Source organism: Crotalus tigris, unplaced genomic scaffold (genome assembly GCF_016545835.1).
Source record: "Crotalus tigris isolate CLP2741 ecotype Arizona unplaced genomic scaffold, ASM1654583v1 scf7180000017774.6281472, whole genome shotgun sequence".
Classification (NCBI taxonomy): Eukaryota; Metazoa; Chordata; class Lepidosauria; order Squamata; family Viperidae; genus Crotalus; species Crotalus tigris.
The window spans coordinates 1,062,025-1,083,132 of NW_024096625.1; the positions used below are offsets into that span (position 1 = coordinate 1,062,025).

At 38.1% G+C, this 21,108-nt stretch overlaps 1 protein-coding gene across 8 annotated transcripts in view; it reads right to left on the reverse strand.

Annotated features, from left to right (window-relative positions):
* Positions 1–21,108, reverse strand: part of LRRFIP1 (LRR binding FLII interacting protein 1) — a 257,901-nt gene that overhangs the window by 58,262 nt on the left and 178,531 nt on the right. For 4 of the 8 annotated variants that reach the window (XM_039341925.1, XM_039341922.1, XM_039341920.1 and 1 more), the window contains 3 exons: positions 15,402–15,494; positions 14,732–14,873; positions 10,427–13,633 (listed from right to left, as the gene is read on the reverse strand). In XM_039341925.1, the coding sequence (XP_039197859.1) occupies positions 11,763–13,633; positions 14,732–14,873; positions 15,402–15,494 (2,106 nt within the window). In that variant the 3' untranslated portion in view covers positions 10,427–11,762. Of the gene's footprint in view, positions 1–5,338; positions 5,419–6,334; positions 6,450–7,709; positions 7,760–10,426; positions 13,634–14,731; positions 14,874–15,401; positions 15,495–21,108 lie in introns of those variants that run through there. The other 4 variants (XM_039341926.1, XM_039341923.1, XM_039341927.1 and 1 more) reach the window with 3 other exon arrangements.

Genomic DNA, 21,108 nt, shown 5'->3' on the forward strand with positions numbered 1-21,108 from the left:
TCCATAAACGTCATGTCAGAGCCCCGAAGCTAGTGAAGAAGTTTCACACAGAATACCCTAACAAGCCTGACTAACTTTTATACCTGTTTTGTTTTCTTTCAGGTGGATCTGTCGTATTTTTGAGGGGGAGGATGTCAGAATCCAATTATATTCATCTCTAGTTATCAATTATAAAAAACCCCATTTCTGCCTTCTATGGATTCTGCCATATGATGAAGGGGGTGAACAAAGGAGCTTTATGGCCCTCACTTCCTTCGGTACACTTCAAAGGAACTGATTGTGTGTATTGCCAAAAGAGCTAACCATAAGAATGGAGCTGTTACCTTTCATGTAATTTTCTTTGAAGTCTCCATCCAGCCAGTAGAAAGGAAAAGGGGGTGGGATTGTAATGCCTGAAACTGTCGCTGGAAGAGGGGTGTGATTGGGTGGGACTACTGGGGAACCCCTTAAAACCTTGAATGGGAGAGCTTGGGCCCCAAGTCCTGTCTAGAACACCTGCAACCATTTTCTCTTAATAAAGGATGCCTGTTGGAAGAATTATTCCAAGAGTTCTGTCTTCTTAAGATGCAAAGTAGGGTGGGTCCTTACACTCTGGCAATAGCTTACAACTGGAACATTAATAAGAGAAACTGAAGGCTTGATTTTGGCTGCTCAATAGCAAGCTATTCAAACTAATGTAACAAGCCCAGAACTGAAAAATCATCCAGCGATTCTAAATACAGATTATGCAAAAAAGCAGAAGAAACAGTAGATCATATACTTGGCTCTTGCAAGAAGATTGCACATACTCATTATAAACAATGACATCAATTACCAAAATAATTCACTAGCTCATCTGTAAAAATGATCACATGCCAATAATGAAAAATTGGCACACCAAATTGCATTGGTGTTTGGAAGAGTTGGAAAAGCAGTCAAAAATGACAGGTTAAAATACTGTGGGATTTCCAAATACAAACTAATAAAGTCTTGCCTCTGGTTGAAAAGAGGAAAGTGTGGATAACTGATGTGGAGATAGCAGAATACAAGACAAAGAATTGGAAAAGAGCGAAAACTATCAAAATCTGAAAATTGAAGTTGAAAGGTTATGGTATAAACCAGCTGTAATGGTCTCAGTGTTTATCGGCACACTGGGTGCCATATCAAAAATATCTTGGATAGCTTAGAAAATCATTGCATTGCATTGACAAAATTTCCATCTATCAATTGCAAAAGGCCACATGGCTTGGATCCACACTTTCAGTATGCCGATACATTACAATATTTTAGGTTCTTGGAAGAACTTGCCGGCTTTGCGAGACCAGTGAGGCCGCCACGCACCACGGGGGGCCTGGCTGGCACCATCCCGTTGTCATTGCTGCCACTGCTGCCGGGGGGTGGCCCTTTGTGACTCTTGACCTTGATTCTCAGAATCTTTTAGCTAGTGTATGCTGATTGTATGATTGTTTTTTAACTTTTTTAGTTTATTGTATTAGGGTGTGTATGGGTGTGAGTGATGGAGCTGGGAACAAGAACTGATGCCCCCTCTGCTGAGTGTGTAAACAGAAGTGGAGGGGGGGGGGCGGATGTACTTCCCGGCTCGATTTGAATGTGAGATGTGGCCTGCCGGGAGGGGGGGATGGTGGGAGGAAGACCTGCGGGGTGGGTGGGGAGTTTTCAGGGGTGGAGGTGGGCCGGAACATCCCGGTTATCGTAGGGAGAGGTAGATATCGCGGGAGCCAAGGGGTGGGCCATCTTCGTGGAACAAGGACTCGCTGCATTAGAGCGATTACCTGTTCCGACCCCTTGGACTCTTCTCCAATATCTGGAGAGGGGGGTGTTCAGGACCCTGGCCTCAGGTTGCTGCTTCTTAATGCCAGGTCGGTTATTAATAAAGCCCCCCTCATCCGGGATTTGATACTGGATGAGGAGGCCGACCTGGCACGTATTACTGAGACCTGGCTGGGCCAAGAGGGAGGTGTTCCTCTCTCAGAGATGTGCCCAGACGGGTTTCAGATAATGCACCAACCGCGACTCCAGGGAAGGGGTGGGGGAGTGGCGATTCTTGTCCGAGAATCCCTGAGACCTCGCAGGATCCCAGCCCAGAGGTTGTTGGGTGTGAGTCCCTTCTCTTGAGGTTGGATTCAAGGGTTCAGTCGGGTTTGTTGTTGACATACCTGTCTCCCAGCTGTGTGACAACAGCCCTGCCTGAGCTGCTGGAGGGGGTAGCCGAGTTGGCGGTGGAATTCCCCAGGCTTATGGTGCTGGGGGATTCCAATTTGCCGTCACTCGACGAATCCTCTGGTGTGGCTCAGGAGTTCATGGCTTCCATGACAACCATGGACCTGACCCAGATAATTCAGGGTCCGACCCATAGGGGAGGACACACGCTCGACTTGGTATTCCTCTCGGGGCAGTGGAGACGTGATTTTGATTTAAGGGGTATAGTCACTTCTCCCTTGTCATGGTTGGATCACTTCCTGTTGAGGTTAGATTTCTCGGTCCTATTCCCCCACCGCAGGGAGGCGGAACCGATTAGATGGTTCCGCCCCAGGCGTTTAATGGACCCGGAGGGGTTCCGAATAGCGCTTGGGGGTTTTCCTGATTCCCTCCTCCACGAACCGGCTGAGTCCTTGGTCGCTGCTTGGAATAAGGCGGCATCAGGGGCGTTAGACCGGATCGCGCCTTTGCGACCTCTCCGTGACTGTGGATCCCGGAGGGCACCTTAGTTTACCGAGGAGCTACGGGAGATGAAGCGTCAGAAGAGACATCTAGAGCGACGCTGGAGGGCTAGTAACTCCGAATCCGATCGGACACTTCTAAGAGCCTATATTAGGACTTATTTAGTGGCAATACGAGTGGCAAAATGTTCGCATTTTTCCGCACTTATTGCGTCTGCAGAATCTCACCCTGCCGCCCTGTTTAGGGTGACCCGTTCCCTACCTAATGTTCAGGAAGCTGGGGAGCCCTTACAGGGTAGAGCGGAAGAATTTGTGCAATTCTTATCAGACAAAATCGCTCGGATTCGGACAGACCTAGACTCCGATTGGGCAGGGCCTTTTGAGATGACTGGGGCAGGTCTTAGCTCAGTTTTATGGGATGAATTTGAGTCTGTGACCGCTGAGGATGTTGACAGAGCGGTGGGAGCAATGAGCGCCTCCACTTGTTTATTGGACCCGTGTCCTTCCTGGTTGGTCTCGGCTGCCAAGGAGGTGACACGAAGCTGGCTCCAGGTGTTGATCAACGCTTCATTGAGGGAGGGGTCTTTTCCACAATCCCTGAAGGAGGCGGTTGTGAGTCCCCTGCTCAAGAAGCCTACCCTGAACCCGGCTGATTTAAATAACTTCCGTCCAGTCTCCAATCTCCCCTGTATGGGGAAGGTTGTAGAGAGAGTGGTGGCGCTCCAGCTCCGATGGTCTCTGGATGAAGCGGATTATCTAGACCCTTTTCAATCTGGCTTCAGGCCCGGCTTCAGCACAGAAACCGCTTTGGTCGCGCTGATGGATGATCTCTGGCGGGCCCGAGACAGAGGTTATTCCTCTGTCTTGGTGCTACTTGACCTCTCAGTGGCTTTCGATACCATCGATCATGGTATCCTTTTGCGACGACTTGAAGGGGTGGGAGTGGGAGGCACCGTTTTACGGTGGTTCTTCTCCTACCTCTCTGGCCGGTCGCAATCGGTATTGGTGGGAGGGCAGAGGTCAACCCCGAGGCCCCTTGAATGCGGCGTGCCACAGCGGTCGGTCCTCTCTCCCCTCCTATTTAACATTTATATGAAGCCGCTGGGTGAGATCATCAGACAGCACGGGGTGAGGTTTCATCAGTATGCTGATGATACCCAGTTATATATCTCCTCCCCGAGCTCTCTCAGTGAAGCGGCCGATGTGATGGGCCGTTGCCTCGAAGCCGTGAGGGTCTGGATGGCAGTTAACAGACTCAAGCTCAATCCTGACAAGACCGAGTGGCTTTGGATGTTGCCTCCCAAGGATCATGTTGACTGTCCAGTGTTGACTCTTGCAGGGGAAAATATACCCCCTTCGGAGCGGGTTCGCAACTTGGGTGTCCTCCTTGATCCACAGCTGAATTTGGAACATCAATTGATGGCTGTGGCTGGGAGGACCTTTGCACAAGTTCGCCTGTTGCACCAGTTGCGACCCTACCTGGACTGGGAGGCTCTCCTTACAGTCACTCACGCCCTTGTCACTTCATGTTTGAACTACTGCAACGCGCTCTACATGGGGCTACTCTTGAAAAGTATTCGGAGACTACAGTTGGTCCAGAATGCAGCCACGCGAGTGATAGTGGGTGCTCCTCCATATACCCACGTTACACCTATCCTCCATGAGCTGCACTGGTTGCCTATTGGTCTCCGGGTCCAATTCAAGGTGTTGGTCATTACCTTTAAAGCCCTATATGGCTCAGGGCCAGGCTATTTGTGAGACCGCCTACTACCTCATAGTTCCCTACGCCCGGTTAGATCCCACAGGCTGGGCCTCCTTCAGGCCCCGTCGGCCAAGCAGTGCCATTTGGCGGGGCCACAGAGAAGGGCCTTCTCTTTGATGGCGCCCACGCTTTGGAATCAGCTCCCCCCGGAGATTAGGACCGCTCCCACCCTGTTGGTCTTCTGTAAGCTACTTAAGACCTGGCTTTTCCGGCAGGCCTGGGGTTTATAAAACCTTACCCCTGGATGATTGTTTTTGTATTGTTGTTTTGTTATGTTTTATGTGTTTTTTATTGTTAGCCGCCCAGAGTCCTTCGGGAGTGGGGCGGCTTATAAATTTTAAAAATAAAATAAAATAAAATAAACTCAATATGAATGAAGGCCGACATCAAATAAAGAAATATACTAGGGTTTTATTCCATCTCCCAAGGATTACAGAAGTCCACAACAGCTGCACAAAACTACTTCAAGAAAGGTGCAATTGTGGGATTCAGCTTTTAGAAAGTTTCCCCGAATATTTCAGTCCTCAGTCATTTTTGTTAAGGTTACCTACTTGAAAGACTAGATGGCTATCTATAAGGGATATAGTAGATTTCCGCAGTGGGCCAAGGTTTGGACTAGATAGATCTCTTCCAACCATTCCATTCTATGAACAAGCATTCGGATCCAGAAGCCAGAATATGGCAACTCACCATAAATTACTTCAGAATATGAATCAAATACCAATTATCATATATTAGCATTTAGGTAATATATTTAGAATTAAAAATTAAAAATAAAGAATATTGATTAATTTCATGAAAAATGGTTTTGAAGCAAATGAGCTGAGACAACTTAATTTCTCTTCTAACACTTTTAGATAAAAAATACAAACAACTGAACCAAACCAGGTAACTCAAGAATGCTACCAAAACTTACATTCTGTTCCAGTGCTGTAATCTCTTGTTCAGATTTTGCAAGCTTAAATTTGAGGTCACTGATTTGTCTGTTTGCATCTCCTAAATAAATAACAATATAAAATCATGTCTGACATCAAAATAATTCTCAAATACTCCTTTAGCATCCATTAGCATTAATCACACAGCTAAGGATGTTGCCCACGAGCAGATGGTTCTCCCTCCCTCTTCAGATTTCAGTTAATACTTCCCCTTATTTCGAGAGGATTCTCCCAGTACTCTCAAGCAGAGTTTTATGTGAGGGAAGAAGTGAGGAACTAAGGAGAACAGAAATGAATCAAGATCACCTCTTTCTCCAGTTTCTCAGAAAAAATATCAACTGGATGGAGACTGTTTTGGGATAGAAGGAGCACTTCTTGATGTTTAGGACTCACTGGTGAACATAGCTAGAATTCTGAAGTTGTGTATTAAGTTGGTTCTTGATCAAATAACTGTGGGCAGTGTGGACAATCAGAAATTTTACCCAAAGTAAAATTAATGATGATTGCCACCATTCATTATAGCTGCCCAATTCTCATCAGCCTTAATCCCTATGTTGCTGCCAAATCTTGCCTCTACAGCATCTGAATTGTTAGAATGTAGGATAGGGTACTGTTTATTTTCTGAAATATATGAACTTGGTACTGGGCATCATTGCAACTTTTCTACCACTCTTCCCACCCAAATGGGAATGACACAATTGCTCTTTCCTTCTACAAAGGCCAACTTTGGGTATACAGCTGATTAGACTTCTGAAAAAGCTTTTTTTCCTACATTTCTTTAACTGTGTAGGAGAACAAATGCCACTCATTTGAGACCATGTTAACTCCAGAAGTTTAGAATGACAGCTCAGAAAAAAGCTATTGTATCTCTGCATGAATAACTGAGAAGCCTATTTCATTTGATATATTCATTCTGTAAAGACAAAAAAAAAACTAAGTACTAAATTTAAAAAATTTAAGTTGGGGATTAACCTTACTTTGAAGATCAATCACATGCATGTCTGGCCCATTTTCTAGGACTCCATCTTCCAAATGTAACTTCTCAATTTTACTATTTTGTTTCTCTTCCAGTTGTCCCTTTAATTTTTTAATCTGAAAGCCATAAAAAAATCAATCCAAGGAGAAATGATCCAAGTTACACATGAATAGAATCATTAGAACTTTCAGAAGATTGCCTGGTGCCTCTGTTTTGGTTTATGAAGGATTAATTATAAAAGAGGAAAACTTGGCAAATGGCAAGAGAATTTTCAGCTTATGCCGCAGACATTAGTAACATAACACTGAAGAATAATGATGGTTACCAATCCTCCCCTTTCAAAAAATATGGAAAAGATTTTGGAGATGCCACATTCAGTTATCAGGATAGTAGTAATACATTGCACATCTTTTTAAATGAAAAACTGAGACAGCCAGTTTGGTCTAGTGGTTAAAGCATCAGGCAAGAAATTGGGAGGTTGTGAGTTCTAGTTCCATCTTAAGCATGAATGCCAACTAAGTGCCTTTGAGCCACTCATGCACTCTCAGCTCAACCCTACTCATAGTGTTGTTGTTGTGGAGAAAAAAGGAAGGAGCATTAGGTATGTTTGCTGTCTTGAGTTATTTATAAAAATAATAAAGATTGGATAAAAACAACTCTTAACAGAACCCTCCTGATCCAATAGATAGTTTCATATTCTGCCATTTCTCCTCTACGGATAAATCAATAGTATATTGTACTATATAGAACAATATCTGGAAATTGATTTTTAAAAAAATCCAGAACTAATAGTATGTTATGTCAACCAAAGTTTGCAATAATTCCAAAATCTCCTAGCTTTTTTAAAGTGTTCCTTGGGAAGAATATTTAAAAGCCATGAAGCAAAAGATGGAAAGAACAAGAATCTTGGTTGATGCTACAAGCCATTTCTACACCTGCTTAATTCTTAAATGGAAAGACAGAGAGCTTCCAGTAAGGAAGCTAGAACAAAGACACAAAAGCCTTTAATTTTTCTAAGCCCATTTTTAGCATTCAAATTCCAGTTGCTAAACCTACACACTATATTCAGTCCAAATTAGAGAATTTTAATTACCTTGTATTACTTTTTTCACTTTTCATTATATTGTAAGCCGCCCAGAGTTGCTTATATCAGTGAGATGGGTGGCATAAAAATTAATAAAAAATAGAAATAAAAAATATATTTAATTTATACATTTATTTAAATGATATATTTAAATTGTAATTAACTCGGCGAAGCCATTTCATGCAACTCTTTTCACTCCATGAAAATCTAGCATCTAAATCAGCAGCAGTTTATGAGCCAACAATGAGTATACTGAAACAGACTAAACAAGAAGTATTCAGCTCTTATTTACCTGTTCAAGTAAAAATTCTCGCTCATCCAGAAGTCTTTTTAATCTACTGTCTATAAGAGAGAACAAAAAGTTACAAAACATTTGATGTGTTACACATTTTTAAAGAAAGGTAATGATGAAGGTTAGTGGGGCAAACGATAAATGAAATTATGCACGTACCATGGTAAATGATGTCACAGACAGGGCTGGGAAGGGATTTTCACCCAAGAGAGGTTATGCCAATCTCACAAAGCATGCTTGTCACTTCAGTAGAAGCACCCAACAGCATGCAAAGCACTATCTTCTACTGTTAGCATGCAGGTATTCTATGGTCAAACACTGGAATACAAAAATCTCACAAATCTTTTATTGTTCAAATATATATAATTTTACAACATAACATTTAAAACACAATTATCAAACTGCATAGTTCAAATGTCATGAAGGAGACCTCAGATTATGTGAGAATATGAATCTAGCACCTATCTACAACATTTTTTGTTGTGGAATTGTTCAGTATTGCAGAGGCCACCACATAATCTAGGAAGGGGTGCATATGCTTTAAGATGCTGCAGACAACTGAATTCATTTATTCTCCTGCATGCTGCTTCCAGGCACTTTCTGGCACCAGAATTCAAAGCATTGCACAGCCCTACATACTGATACATTCAGACACAGTATAAAACTTCTTAATGTTTTTCATAAACTGGAATCTAACACTTGCATATGATGGTTTTAGATTTTTCCACATTAAAAGATTTGTCAAATGTAAAGGGTCTCCAAAACTTGCTACTGTTTTCAATTGTACAAAAATAAGTCTAGATTTCAAAACATCCATTTTACTTCAATATGTGAAATGTTACCCATTTTATACAAAATAATTACAAAGTATTCCAAACACGTAAGTTAAAGAGAATTAACGGTCTCTCCCAAGCCACTTTACGAACACATATAAAAGTCACTTCTTTAAAATCTCTTTTAAAGTAAAGGCAATACCGTATTCATGGGCGTCTCCGCTGCCTAACTTAATTTTCCTTTTCAATTATTTTTATAAATGGGAAATTAGCAGCCACAAAGTACCAACATCTACTTTTATTTATATTTACTGCACAACAATGCCTTTAGATCAGCGGTTCTCAACCTATGGGTCGCGACTCCATTTGGGGTCGATCGACCATTTCTCGGGGGTCGCCAAACAAGGCAATCCGCCATTTTCCCCCCTCAGGGGGTGGCACCGCGCATGCGCGCTGCGCATGCGTGCTGCACATGGGGCCCCGCCGTGCATGCGCGCTGCACATGGGGGGGCGCCGCGCATGCGCGGCACGTTTGTGTGACGGGGGTCACCGTCACACAAACGTTGAGAAACACTGCTTTAGATCCACATATGCCAAACATTCTTAAAAGATAAGAATGATAGCTGGCTGAAGGTCAAGTTCGGAATTATATCCCTATTTTATTAAAAAAAATTAAAAGCTGAGTATTGGATTTCCTACACAATGGTACCAGTTGGGAATGCCTTCTTCTCTTTGCCTAACCTTTTCACTCTTTCAAATAATTTGTACTGGATGGCTCCCTAACAGTTTGGAGCAACATGGTGAATCTGGAGAGGAGGAATTTGTTTTACCATCAGATGAACACAACGGGATATAAGCAAACAATTCCATTCTGACAAAGTGATTATGCAACCAAATGATTCATTTCATGGAGCTGAACACAAGACATTCAACATTTTTACATTATAAACTTGGAAGGCCAAGCCCTTTTCACATTTATTTTGGAGATCATTAACAGGCTTTTCCCTAATTTAGTATTTTTGCTGCAAATAATAAACAATTCAATATTTTAGAGGGCTCTAACTAATAATAATAAAATTATGAAAAAATACAAGTTGCTTGCAAAAAAGGACACTTCTGTAATAATCTCACATAAATTAATCTAGCAGCATGAAGCATACTCAAAAACTGACAATAATTAAAATTAATAACAAATTTAGTAAAGAATTTACATATTTACTGAAAGAAAGAACATTTGAATTTAGTGGAAATCATGTGAGAATATATGCTATGTGACTTCTTAGTTACAATGTAATGCCACATTGGGCATTGTGTGAGAATTTTTTAATGTAAAGAAAAATATTTTGTAATGAATGGCTACTACATTAAAAATAAGCTGAAAATAAAAATTTTAAGATTAAGATACAAAAGAAAACCATATATTATTAAATTATTTATAAGGAATAAATAAGAATTCCTTATAAATGATGTTGTGGGTATAAAACATTTAGACTAGATGAGATTAGAATTATTCAATCTCACCTTTATTATTTTTTATAAAAAATTCAAGGCAGTGAATATACCTAATATTCCTTCCTCCTATTTCCATATTATTTTACAATTACAAGAACTGCTGCCTAACGCATATTAATACAACTTGTGCAGTATACATATTCAGTGAAACAACTGAACAGTATAACCATCTCAGATAAAATAGTAATCCTTTTCAATGACAGTTTCTCCTCTCCTCTTGTCTCATCATCCCTCATCTTTTTTTCCTCCCAAAATATTGGATGCTTATTTTACAGATACATTTCTCAGCATAGGGAATGAGTAATAATTATCAATTTCTTTAAAACTATTAATATGCCTTTTAAAATATGTATGTGGTTTGCTGAAATGGCAGTTGCACAAAATATTAGAACTATTAATTAAATCAATTTTACAAAGAAATGAGAAGAGACATTTTAAAATATAAATCTTTATTTCCATTATATACATTTGATACTTTATATTTTTAATGTTTTTCTATTTTTATGTAATACATTGTTACACTGCTGTATAGCTATACAAATTTTAGAGTTTGCATTAATTTTAGTATGGTAGAGCAGAAGTTAAAATTACCTTGTTCATTAAAAGTGTTCCAAGTTTTTATATGCTCATAAATGTTTTATGTTTTTTAAAAAATATGCTCATAAATGAAAAACTTTCAGATTTATTTTAGCCATTATTAACTCTCTTTTAGAAAAAGACTGTGTTAAATATTTATTATAAAACTGCAGTAGCTATTATCTTTCATTTTGTGAGTTAAATAGAGATAATTATTACAGAAACAATCAAGACTGCTTATATTCCAGCAAAAATTAAAGGGACAGATTTCCCAATATAAGAAAATATTGGTTTACATTCAATTATATCTATTTCTTTGCAAGGCAATGTACAAATGATAGTATCTTTTAAGAAAATTGATTACAATTTGCAGTAAATATCACTTAATACAAAGGCTAAATATAAAGTGAACTGAAAGTTTTTATGATACATAAACCTACATAGATTACAGTGAAAGAGACAGAGGAAGAGAGACAAAATTATAAATACTAAATTGGATCAAGAGCATGTGATTTATGTATCAATTGCATAGACATTAAGTTAAATCCACTGATTCAAACCAATAAGAGTTTGATTTGGTAAGAAAAGACTGAATTGGGTGTGGCTGAATTCTATATGATTCTTAGTAAATGATTTTTTTTACTATAAATAGTAATCAGTAATTCTTATGGTACTTTATGCCTATATCTTTGGCAATAGAAATGGTATTAATTTGGAGTGGGTGAAACATACACAGTGAAAATTTACTAATTCTCTGCAAATAGTCATAATTTCATTATTGTTATTCATTCAACCTGACCTTGTCTTTTTGTTCAGAAAGTGTAACAGTATTGAAGCAAGCATTCTATATAATAATAACTTGAAATCAAATATAAATGTATCAGACTAGTGATATTTTATCAAAAAGCTAGCAAGAATTTTCTAATCCTAGCATTCATTAAATTTTTTAGAGAATATTAAAAAGCAGCTCATTGGGAATTAGGATAATAGATTTGATTAGACTATAATTAAACTTGACAAAAAAGGTAGTCTCCACATCCATACATTATTGACTACTTTGCATTATTTAGAATATGACATTAATTCAACAATAGAACTTCTTTCAAATTTTGACTTTTTAAAAATTAAAGTATTTTTGCTTTTTTAACAGATGCCTGGTAAATAATGTCGAACAATGATCCAGTTTCTGAATTTATGATATAATGCAGTCTTCTCGAGATTTACCTTTACTCTTCTTATACCTCTGTGTTTCCTCTTGACTTTCATTCATAGCACTCTCTAAGTTTTCTAACTGTTCTGGTGTATAAGCAGCAATTTGTTCTGAACTGATTCCATCCAACAATTTACTTTCGTCTTCCAGCAGTCCATATTGTGACTTTGTTGTTTCAGAAACAGAGAAATCAATCTGCATAAATTTGGCTTCTTCAAAGGTATGTCCTTTCAGGTGCTGAATACTGTCACTTTCTTCCACAAGAGCCTCAGATCCAACTTCATCTGCTGAGATGACCTTTTCATTATCTTTATTAGTCTGATCATCTCTCTTTTCAGAAGTTTTCAATTCTCCAAAAGAAGCCTCATCAACATCTAAGGCTTCATGATATTCTTCTACAACTACTTCTTCACTCTTGGGTTCATTTTGTTCAATGAATTCAGTCTTCTGTGATTCAAGACAAACAACCTCCTCAATATCTGGCATAATATTGTGAATTTCTTCATGCAGTTTTCTGCAGTTTTTATCCTCTTTATTCCTAGTGCATGCTTCTTCAATACCCTCATTCATTACAGTTGTAGTTACAGCAGACTCAATAGTATTGTCTTCTTTATCTACACACTGTTTTCCTGCAGACAAGTCTTCTTTATGAGTGTCAGCAACTTCTTTATTTATTGTATCAGTAACAGCCAGAGCTCCATCTACACAAGCTGATTTTATATTACAGCTGGAATCATTCTCTATGTTTGCATTTGTTTCTTCATGGGTCTGGCATTTGCTTTGATTTATATAATGTACAACAGTTTGTTCTGCATGAACATCTTTCACAGTACACTTGTCATTCTTTTCCTCAAAATCTAAATAAGCATTTAATGCTCTCATATCTTCAACATTTTCTTTATTTGCTACTAAATCTTGCTCATTTTGTTCGTCAATAGCTGCATCATGTTTTGAAGGTGGTGACTGGATTTCTTCAATTTTAACTTGTTCTTGTTTTTCTCCAAACTGATTCACAGTAACTTTCGTAATACACGATGTTCTTTTTTGTTCTTCTGTAGAATCTACTACTTGGCCCTCCTGCTGCAATATCATACTTAGTGCCTCATTCTCTTCATTTGTTTCACATATTTCTATTTTTGGCTCTTTTGCTACAGCAATTATGGCAGCATTTTGTTCATTTTTAAGAAGTTCTCTGTTTAAATCTCCCTCAACAACCCTATTTTTTGATTGTTCACTATTATGATCAATACTTGAGGCTTTCATAAGGATAACTTCTACCAATTCTGGTGAAGTAGAAATTGCCATGTGTCCGTTATTTATAAAATCTAAAGCTTCCCAAAATACTTCACTATTACCTTCTGATTCATCAACTACAATATCTATGTGTTTTTCTTTATTTTGCTGTTGTGGAACTATTTCTAAATTGGCATGTATTTCCTGATTATTCTCAGTATTAGGATCTGCCATATTATTTTGATTATGAGTTACATTTATATTTCTATCAGACACTTTCTCTTCTGAAATATGACTTGGTGAAGCCCCTTCAACCTTTAATTCACTTGAATATCTTTTTTTAAGGGAATAAACAATTTCTGGGATACATTCTGAATAATTTTTTACAGGATCCTCAGGTACACTATTTAATTTCAGTGTTGATGTAATTTTGGCTTCAGTGACTTTCTTAACCTCTACATTTTCACCAGCAGGGAACGTCTTTATTTCCAAACATTTGAGAATGATTTCCTGATCCTTAGTGTCCTCTGTATTTTCCTCATGCTCAGTATTCTGTAAGAGTTCTCTTTTCCCCATATTCTCCAAAATCTCATTTTCCATCTCCACTTCATTTGCTCTGCCTAAAAGATCATTATAAGAAAGTTGAAGGGACCACAATATAGATAGATCATTTAAGTATGCTATCACTTACCTTTCCACTTAAACCCCCCAAACAGAATTAGTAACATGTTAAAAAATATCCACTTTTTCAAATTATATGAAGGCAAAGAAAGACTGTAACTTAAAATATCTGAACAGAAACGTATATCACTGTCAACAATATTGTATTTGTATTACTTTAAGTGGATTGTACAAATTAAAATTCCTTGCTTGTAATTTTTTTTAATATAACAGAGCCAATAATTTAAATACACAAAGTTTCATTAACTATGTTAATGGATATATGGCTGGGATAAATATCACTGTAATAACTATTATAAATAACTATTATGAATAGCAATGTAATTAATTTTACAGGCAGGCCTCAACTTATGACCATTTGTTTAGCAACTGTTAAAAAGTAATGATGGTGCTGAAACAAATGACTTATGACTGGTCCTCACATGACCATCACAGCATGCCTGTGGTCCATGACTGCAATGTAGGTAATTAGCAACCAGCATGTATTTACTATAGTTGCAGCATTCCAGGATCATATGTTTACCATTTGCAATCTTCCCAGCTGGCTTATGACAAGCAAAATCAATGGGGAAAACTGGATTTGTTTAACCATGGCAAAAAAAAAGGTTGTAGAAATCAGGGATAGTTATGTGATGACTCACATAATGACCACACTGCTTAGTGAGGAAAGTTCTGGCCCCAATAGTGGTCACAAGTTAAGCACCATCGGTAATTACTACCTAAAACTTAACATTTCAAGTGGTTTTCAAATACACTGCTGGAAACCAAAGCAAAGTTAATGTCTACAAATAATATATACTCAATATATTATGCTTAATATATTAAAATGATATTTACAATAGGTATATTAGTTTTCCTGAAACTGGGAATTAAACAACAATTAAAACTTTTCTCACCAAAAAACCTCACTTAATTTATTGTTATATTAAGTAAAGGTTAACATGTATAGACCATGCAGAATATTATTGTAGATTATAAACATTTCAAGCAAAAATGATCATATACAGTATCTTAGTAGTATAATGCAAATGGCTTACCTTCTGTACAATCCTCAGATACTTTAAAGGCATGACTTGTCTCTGAAATAACCTTGGAAGAATTTGATAGTCCATCATTAGTAAGACAATCAGAGATTTCTCCATTGGTAACTATTCCAAAATTGGTGATTATTCCATATTGCTGTGAATGCAAAACAAAATATATTTATAACATTATTTCCACATAAAGTATGTTTGCAAAATATATTTATAACATTATTTTCATATAAAGTATGTTTGAAATCCTGCATAATAAAATCATATGAATGCAAGGTATGAGACTAGTATGAATGTAATAAATAATTAGATAACAGTACTAAAACTTTTGCAGCAAGTGGTGATATTCACAGATTATGCTACAACCTAAGAAAAAACAATTCATGATACAACTTCAGGCTACAGCTTGAAATATTTACATATATGTTTTTGTCCAATATCAATTCTTCCTAATTTCCAAATGTTGTTGAATGCACTTCAAGAGCAGCATAATGAGAGAATACAATTACTTAAGAAAACAATGATGTGCCACAGCTAGTTTAAGTTCATCAAATAATGGAACACCCAAAGAAAACTTCTTTCTGGTACACAGAAATAAAATGCTATTATTTAATACTACTACCTTTTGTACTTTATATTTTTTGCTTGTGTATGTTTGCTTGCTTCATCATACCTTCAATTGTTCCTCCAGTAAAATCACCTCCTCTCTAAGATCATCTTGCTCACTTCTTAGGGAATCAAAGAAAACTTTCTGCCTTTCTAATGCCTAAGTATTTAATGAAGAAGCAGAAGATAAAGACAGTAAAATCAGAAAAGAGAATAGATAAATAAAGAGTAAGGAAGTTAGCAATAAGAATCAGAAACTTTGTAACCACAAAATAAAAGATTTGCATAAAATAAGAAGTAATGCTTATTTACAGAAATTTCTCTTAAATGACATTAAGGGAGCCCTGATAGTGCAGTGGTTAGAATGCCCACAGCCTGGAGTTCAATCCTGAACAGCTCAAGGTTGACTGAGCCTTCCATCAATCCAAGGTAGATAAAATGAGGACTCAGATTTTTTTGGGGGGGGAGGGCAATATGCTAACATTTGTAAAATGCTCAAAGAGTGCTGCAAAATACTATGGGATAGTATATAAATCTAAGTGCTATTGTTAATAGCTGTTTTCATGTTTCAATTTCCATTAAAAATGGTTTCCCTAAACCAGTGATGGAAAACCTTTTAGAGACTGAGTGCCCAAATTGCAACCCAAAACCCACTTATATATTGTTGGGTGCCGTGTGGGCATGGCCCTTTGGGTGGGCGGGCTGCGGTGGTAACGGCAGACAGAGTGGGACTGAAAAGTTCAACCAATCAATTCCAACTTTGCAAGATATTTTTTCCCCCGAGAAGATGAAATTGATTGAGTGATTGAACCTTTTTTTTTTTGCACACAGCAGCAGAGGCCTAAAGCGAAAAGGGTTTTATAAAACCCAGCTGAAGGCATAGGATTGGGGCGACAGCACGCATGCCACAGAGAGGGCTATGTGTGCTACCTGTAGCACGCATGCCATAGGTTCACCACCACAACCCTAAACTGTCACTCACTTATCAAGGCAAGCCTAGTTCTATTTGAATTTCTTCACAATCTCTTTTTATGGCTATGGCTTTATAGCTTTCTCTAACAATACCACTCAGAATTGCAACAGGGAACTCCTCCTTCCATTCTGGCAGTCAGTGAATTCTACTACCATTAGAGTTGGCAAACTCATTACTTTAAAGTAACAGAAAAGTATTATGTGTAATGCAAATGTAATGTGTTGCATATTAATGAAAAATAATATTTAGTTCTGCTCTAAAGTCTTTATGACCAAAGATTTTTAAATTTGCAGTTCTGCTGTTTGTACTAAGAAATATCCTAAATCTAGAATTCACTTTTAAGGACAAGTATTAACTATATTATAATAAAAGGAAACCATTCAACTCTCTTTCTGCTGAAGGCTAAATAACACAGAATGATCAATCCAGTGACAGATGATGGGGAACTGTTAGTTGCAGATATTAAATGTTCTTGAGGATGATGAAAACAAATTTGAAGAAGACCAGTCTGCAACTTGCTCATCTATCCTTTCATTAATAAATCTCTAACAGAAAGAGTTACTTTAATCACACTGCTGGAGTTAAATACTAGAATCATCTTTAAAAAAAAACTGTCCCCCTTTTTTAAACAAAAAGTGCTTGGGAATGTAACGGCCAAGCAATTTCAGACACTTTTAAAAGCTGTTTTGCTACAATTAATTTTATATGCCTTCCTTATTGATAATATGCATTAAGGGAATTCCTGAACTCTAGTTTTTAGATTACCTTGTAATGTTCTTGGCTAAAGGGTAGATTTCTAAATATTGCTGTTAGGGAATGGAAAGACTTCCTTTGATATTATTCAGTTTACTGTAGAATGAAGAAGGCAGCAAAGGCAACAAAATTTGGTTCTTTTTTGAAGAGAAGTAACCTTTCAGTCAGAGAAATTTATTTCAAATATAATGGAATTAACTGCTAAGATACAATAAATGCATGAAAGAAACAGAAGGAAGTCAATTAATACATCTCCTAACTATCCAAAGGACTATGAAAACATGAAATATGCACTACTGCCTGAGAAGCTTCAAAGCAGCATTTGTTTCCTTAGGTAGGCGGTAAAAACTCTCATAATACACATTGCACCAGCTGATGCATGGTCATCTAAATTACAGCCGTGGATTCAGCTGATTCATCCAACTTTTCAAATAAGGCAGTGACACATAGTGCTAATAGTATGGCTATCATTCACATTGAGTAAGAGAAGATACATGAAGCTTCACATCATCTCTTGACCTATAGGCCAAGAGAACATACCCACCATCCAGAGAAACATATATTCAGATGTCACCCAGGCTCCAGATGGTATTGTAAACTTTGAGTAGCTCCCAAGAAAGGAACATCTACAAGTTCACAAACCACAGATATTTCCCTGAAAATAAGACCTAGCTTGATTTTTTGGGGGTGGGGCTAATATAAGACCCATCCCCAAAATAAGCCCTAGTTTTGGGATGAGGTGTACGCCTAAAAATCAAGCTAGGCCGGGCATGGGAGGTAAGCACCCGCTTACCATTGCAGCCAGGCCTCCCATGCCCTGATACCTGCCTCGCCAGCCCACTTCTGTGGCCACTTGCTGCCTGTCACGCACACGCTTCCATTTGATGTGTGCATCAATCCAAAGCTCCATTCTCAGCTGCAGAGGCATTTCCTCAAGGTCCCGGACAGCTAAATGGACGCTGGGGGTGACATGCCCAAGTTGCAGTGAGCAGCCACAGAAGAAGTGGGCCGACTGGGTGGGGTTGTCGATGTCGCCTCTTTTGAAGGCAAAACAAAAAACAAAAAACCGGATCTTATTTTCAGGGAAACACAGGTAGTAATGAGCCCATTACTGGTACTACCAGAATTATATGAACGAAAACATGTAAAGATGTTTCTGGCCTAGAAAAAATAAGTGATCTTTCTTCCCATCTGCTGAAAACAGGGCACAATTCTTAGCAATTTCTTGTTGATATTATCTGTGAATTGGTCCACTTCCAAAAACTTCCTCTTGTCACAATTTCTCAAAATACTTCAGAATTATGAACCTGAGACACTTGTAGACAGTCAATATCCTTGAACATTCAGAATTCCTTTATGCACTATTCTGTAATGTCTAAGAAGAAAAAAAGAAACAGGGCTTCAAAGTTTCATTTCAATGACTGTTGAAATAATCACATAGCCTCCTGCTATCAAAGCTGCAAACACTAATAGTGTCAAAGTAGCATTTCTCATTTTCAACTACCATATTTCCCTAAAAATAAAACTGGGTCTTATATTAATTTTTGCTCCAAAAGACCCATTAGGGCTCATTTTCAGGTGATGACTTTTTTTTTCATCACATCAGCCTGGCTAGGCGCCCTCCCCGGTGCATGCACAGAAGCAAGTGGTGAACACACAGGAGCCAGGCGGCAAGCACATGGGGGCTGATGGTATCAACAGCAGCCGCAGCCCACCAGCCCCTTGGGCGGAGCACTCTTGGGCTGCACAGCCTGAGGTGGCATGAATGTCAAGAGAGGCGGGGACAGAGGCAAGCAGAGGCTATGTCTTTTCTTTTTTTCCTTTTTTTGTAATTTTTATTACCATTTTCCTTTATACAACTCTAATACATATTCAGCAGATTGTGTCATTTTTACATACTTCGAATCAACATTCTATACAATGTATACACTATATACATTCAATATCTAACTCACAGTAACCTTATGTATGTTTCCAATTTTTGTTTCTATTATCTAGCCATATATACCATTTTTCCCAAACCGCGTAAAATTCCGAATCATCTTTCTTTTAGTTCTAAAGTGAGTTTATCCATTTCAGCACATTTATATATCTTCTGAATAATCAATCCCTCTGGTGGTATATTGCGTTCCTTCCAGTATTGCGCAAACACTATTCTTGCCACAGTTAATATGTGTAGAATCAAATATCTTATTTTCCTGTCAAATTTCTTTTTAAGTATTCCCAGGAGAAATGTTTCCAGGTTTAGTTCCATTTGGCATTTTATTAGCTCGTGTAGCCACCTTTGTATCTTAGTCCAGTATTTTTTCGCTTCAGGACATGACCACCAAGCATGAAAGAAGGTACCTTGACGATGGTTACATTTCCAACATTTTGGGTTTGGATTTGGGTACATTTTTGCACACTTGCTGGGGCTAAGTGCCAGCGGTATAGCATTTTAGACTGATTTTCCTTATATACAGCAGATTTGGTTATGGTGTAATTTTTATTCCAAATTATTTTCCAATGTTCTAATTCTATATTGTGTCCTATGTTTTTTGTCCATGCAATCATCGGTTCTTTCACCATCTCCTTTACTCTGTCAAATTCTAATAAATAATTATATATTTTAGATATTAATTTTCCTTCGGGGCCTATCAATAGTTTGTCTAGTTATTTTGGTTCCGTGTCAATTCCATACTTTTCCACATCTTTCTTGTATCTGTATCTTGCAGTTGTAAATATGGCCACCAATCAATGGATATTCCTTGTTCTTTTAATAACTGATTATTTTTGAGCTTTCCCTGTTTGTCTAGAATTTCAGAGTATCTGGGCATTTTGCTTATATCTAACGTGTTGGGGTGGATAATTGCCTCCATGGTGGATAACCAACCAGGAATTTTCCTATAATGTTTTTTTCTTATATCCTCCCAGGTTTGTAACAATGCATCTCTTATTTTATGTCTATAGAAATATGAGTGTGTCCTGTTTCCTTTGTCCCACATGAAGGCATGCCACCCCTTCTGTAAAACGTGCCCTTCCAGAGTTAAGATTCTCCTGTTATTTAAGTTAACCCAGTCTCTTATCCAGACCAGAGTTGCTGCCTTGTAGTAGAAATCCCATGCCGGGAGTCCAAAGCCGCCCCTACTTCTACTCTCTTGGAGAGAAATTAATTTTATCCTCGCCTTCTTTCCTAGCCAAACAAATTTTGCAATAATTTTATTGAGTTCTCCAAAAAACTTCTTGTCTAATGGTATGGGGATTGTCTGAAATAAGTATAATAATTTGGGTAGAATATTCATCTTAATAGTCGCAATCCTACCTAAAAGTGATAGTTGTAGCTTCCCTTATTTTTCCAAATCCTTCTTTATTTGTTGGACTAATACCATACAATGGGGCAAAAAAGTATTTAGTCAGCCACCAATTGTGCAAGTTCTCCCACTTAAAAAGATGAGAGAGGCTTGTAATTGTCATCATAGGTAGACCTCAACTATGAGAGACAAAATGAGAAAACAAATCCAGACAATCACATTGTCTGATTTGGAAAGAATTTATTTGCAAATTATGGGGGGAAATCAGTATTTGGTCAATATCAAAAGTTCATCTCAATACTTTGTTATATATCCTTTGTTGGCAATGATAGAGGTCAAATGTTTTCTGTAAGTCTTCACAAGGTTGGCACACACTGTTGCTGGTATGTTGCCCATTCCTCCATGCAGATCTCCTCTAGAGCAGTGATGTTTTGGGGCTGTCGCTGGGCAACACGGACTTTCAACTCCCTCCAAAGGTTTTCTATGGGGTTGAGATCTGAAGACTGGTTAGGCCACTCCAGGACCTTGAAATGCTTCTTACGAAGCCACTCCTTCGTTGCCCGGGTGGTGTGTTTGGGATCATTGTCATGCTGAAAGACCCAGCCACGTTTCATCTTCAATGCCCTTGCTGATGGAAGAAGGTTTGCACTCAAAATCGTACGATACATGGCCCCATTCATTCTTTACTGTACATGGATCAGTTGTCCTGGTCCCTTTCCAGCGAAACAGCCCCAAAGCATGATGTTGCCACCCCCATG